Source organism: Papaver somniferum, chromosome 7, assembly GCF_003573695.1.
Source record: "Papaver somniferum cultivar HN1 chromosome 7, ASM357369v1, whole genome shotgun sequence".
Classification (NCBI taxonomy): domain Eukaryota; kingdom Viridiplantae; phylum Streptophyta; class Magnoliopsida; order Ranunculales; family Papaveraceae; genus Papaver; species Papaver somniferum.
Genome location: NC_039364.1, coordinates 17,232,296 through 17,235,416, shown reverse-complemented (window position 1 = coordinate 17,235,416; position 3,121 = coordinate 17,232,296). Strand labels below are relative to the sequence as shown.

At 34.9% G+C, this 3,121-nt stretch overlaps 1 protein-coding gene across 1 annotated transcript; it reads left to right on the top strand.

The window, feature by feature from the left end:
* Positions 1-1,549: 1,549 nt before the first annotated feature.
* Positions 1,550-2,418, top strand: LOC113294232 (glutamic acid-rich protein-like). The gene is made up of 3 exons (XM_026542638.1): positions 1,550-1,759; positions 1,861-2,073; positions 2,146-2,418. Exons 1-3 carry the CDS (start codon positions 1,550-1,552, stop codon positions 2,416-2,418), a joined length of 696 nt encoding a protein of 231 aa, XP_026398423.1.
* Positions 2,419-3,121: the final 703 nt, after the last annotated feature.

Sequence of the window (3,121 nt, the reverse complement as noted above, 5' to 3'; positions counted from 1 at the left end):
GGATCTTGGTGCTACAAATTCGAAGGAGTGTTCATCTTTTGTTTCAAAATTAAGGAAATTGTAATCATCATTTTTTAAGAAATGATTAGTTTGTATTTTTGATCTTTTTGTTCGTGAAAAGATTGTCTTCTTTTTAAGAAATGTTGTAAATTGATCTATGTGATATAATAAAACTTGATTCAGTTTTTAATTTGGTTCATAATATGTTTTAGTATCAATTTTAATTATAATTTTCATTTAATTTCAATTTGGGATTTATCTAAATCGAAATCGGCCAAATACTTTCGGCGCCAGAACAATAGATGTAGCGGGCAAAAAGTTTGGTAGCTCAAAAATGTAAGCAACCAAACTTCAGGTATTTCACTTGTTCTATTATGGTTGGTCTATCTATGAAGCGATCAACGTTTCACTTGTTGTATTTTGGTTGGTCTAGCTTTAAAGCGATCGTTATTTTGCTTGTTCTAGGAAGGTCGGTCTAGCCATGAAGCAATTAATAAAAAAGACGCTATATGATAGTTGCTTGATTACTAAAGCGATTGCATAGCTGCTCTAGACTTGTAGAAATCCCACCTTTTCCAACTCGAGAGCGAGAGCCAAATTAAGTCGTTTTAAGGGTTAGAGCGACTCAATATGGGCTTTTCCAACCAAAAACGCCTGGTCGCTTAATCCAACTTTTCTTGTAGTGTAAGTACTCCTCGATTAAAAGCTATATAATGTTCTCCAGTGATCCTCATAACACAGCAACTTTCCATAAGTACTCCTCCAACAAAAATGGTGATAAGTCGGATTGCTGGAAGAACGCAACTGAAACTCGTAAGATCTCACGTTCTTCTTATACTGTTATTTATTAATCTATTAACCGGTGCTATTAAGAATTTTGCAAAATGAGGTTTTCCCCCTCGAATTCAGCTCTGCTACTCCGAGATTATCTTAAAGTCCTACTATGTATTAGTCGTCTCCTTTAATTGTACAAGTTCAATAAAGCATTTACTATTTCTTTTTTATTGATCTCTTGTAGAGATTATAAGTTATGCGTATGTAATCCATGTTGGACGAGAGAATATTGTAAGAATATTATTTGTTAACCATATGTTCATATGAAAAATTTGGTCTTCTAGTTGATCCACAATCGTATATGAGGGCGCATAAATCCGCCGGAACTATCGTCGGATTTTTTTTTTTTACCTGTAAATTGGTTTGCAATGTATAAGTGTTGCTAAAATTAGAGTAGTACGTTGCCTAAATTATTGTAAACTTTGCACAAATTAATGAATCTGTAGCTCAAAAAACGTTGGTAAACCGGGTGACCAACTTTTTTATGCGTTGCACAAATTAATTTGACCAAGTGATATATGCGTTGCACAAAAGTTTGCTAAGCTTTATATTTCCAACGGATACACGCGTTGGTGAAATTCATTGCAACGCGTATATCCGTCCCAAATCGGTTGTTTTGGTGTACTGGATTTGTGGTTTTGGCATGCTTTTTTTTGGAATGCCTGGATCAAACAACGATTTGAATGTGTTGGCACACTCACCCCTTTTTGATAACATGCTAAAGGGTGTAGCACCTCCATGCAATTATGTCATCAATGGTCACGAATACCATAGGGGTTATTTCTTAGCCGATGGTATCTATCCAAAGTTGACTACAATTGTACAAGCTTTTAGTCAGATTTTGGAAATTCCCGAGTATGTGAGATTCAACAAGTATCAAATGGCTAAAAGAAAGGATGTCGAGCGTGCTTTGGAGTGCTTCAGGGTAAATTCAAAATTGTCGGATCACCATGTAAGTATTGGCAACATTCTGACTTGAACCTAAGTATGAAATGTTGTCTTATTTTACACAACATGATTATCGAGCATGAACGTATGCATACAAATTGGGGCAGAGTTGTTCCTGTTCTGATTCTGGAACCAACCAATAATGGTCGTGTATTTATGTCATCTCTGAAAAACCTAGAAATGCACCTACAACTAAGAAATGGTCTTGTCAAGCACATTGTTGCTCGTCCTGATAGAGGAGGCCAGGAAGCGGACTTGTCTAGTTTGGAGAGTTCAGATATGGAATATGAGGTACTTCAATCATTAGAAGGAGATTATGATGATACAAACTTATAAGAAGAAGTAGTTCTTGGTAAAAACGAGGATGGAGCATTTGATTATTATGGAGATTACAATTATCAAATCCCAGATGACTTTGAACATGCAGTTGAACATGTATATGGATACGGACATGTGGGAGAAAAATATAAACATGATGGAGATGACGATGAGGATTCTGACGATAAGGAGGATTATGACGATGATGAGGACGATGATGATGAGGAGGACGATGATGATGAGGATTCTGACGATGACGACGATGCTGCGCCCGATGATGCGGGTATGTATGATGATGATGATGATGATGAGGCATAGAATGTATTTCACTGTTGTGTTTTAAATTTTGAATGTTACATGTATATGTATCACAGACTTTAAATTATTTTTGGGCTTTAATTATGTATGCAAATGAATACGTTTATATTTGATGGTTTACAATTAAGATAATCCGTGAAATCATTTTAAATATTCTTGTACAATATATGGATGTGTATACAAATCCGTGAAATCTCTTTGTGCAGTATATGGATTAGTATACTTATCTGTGAAATCTCTTTGTACAGTGTATGGATATGTATACTGACCATGTATAAAGGATTCACATTCTCTTTACCAATGAACACATTAGTTCGATCAACTCTGTTCTCCATCTTCAAAAATAAACACTTATTTTTTTCCAAGTTATTATCTACAACAGTTTTCTTTCTTAATTATGGTGAGTTATATTCCGGAGAAAGACGAATTGATAGTTAGTTTATGGGTTGATGTTCATCTAGAAAATTAAGAAGAATATGAACAACTAAATAACACAAATCTTTTGGAGCAGTTGCTGCAAAGGTTGATTATGCATAACGAGAATCCGAATGAACAAACGATTAAGTATCTGAAAACAAGGTTAAATGTTATCACTTCGGACGTGAAAGTATATGTATCGACATAAAGATCCTTATATTTATGGAGGTATCTAGTACCTTCGGAAATCGTAAGAAACTTACCGTTTACCTATCCAACAATTTTT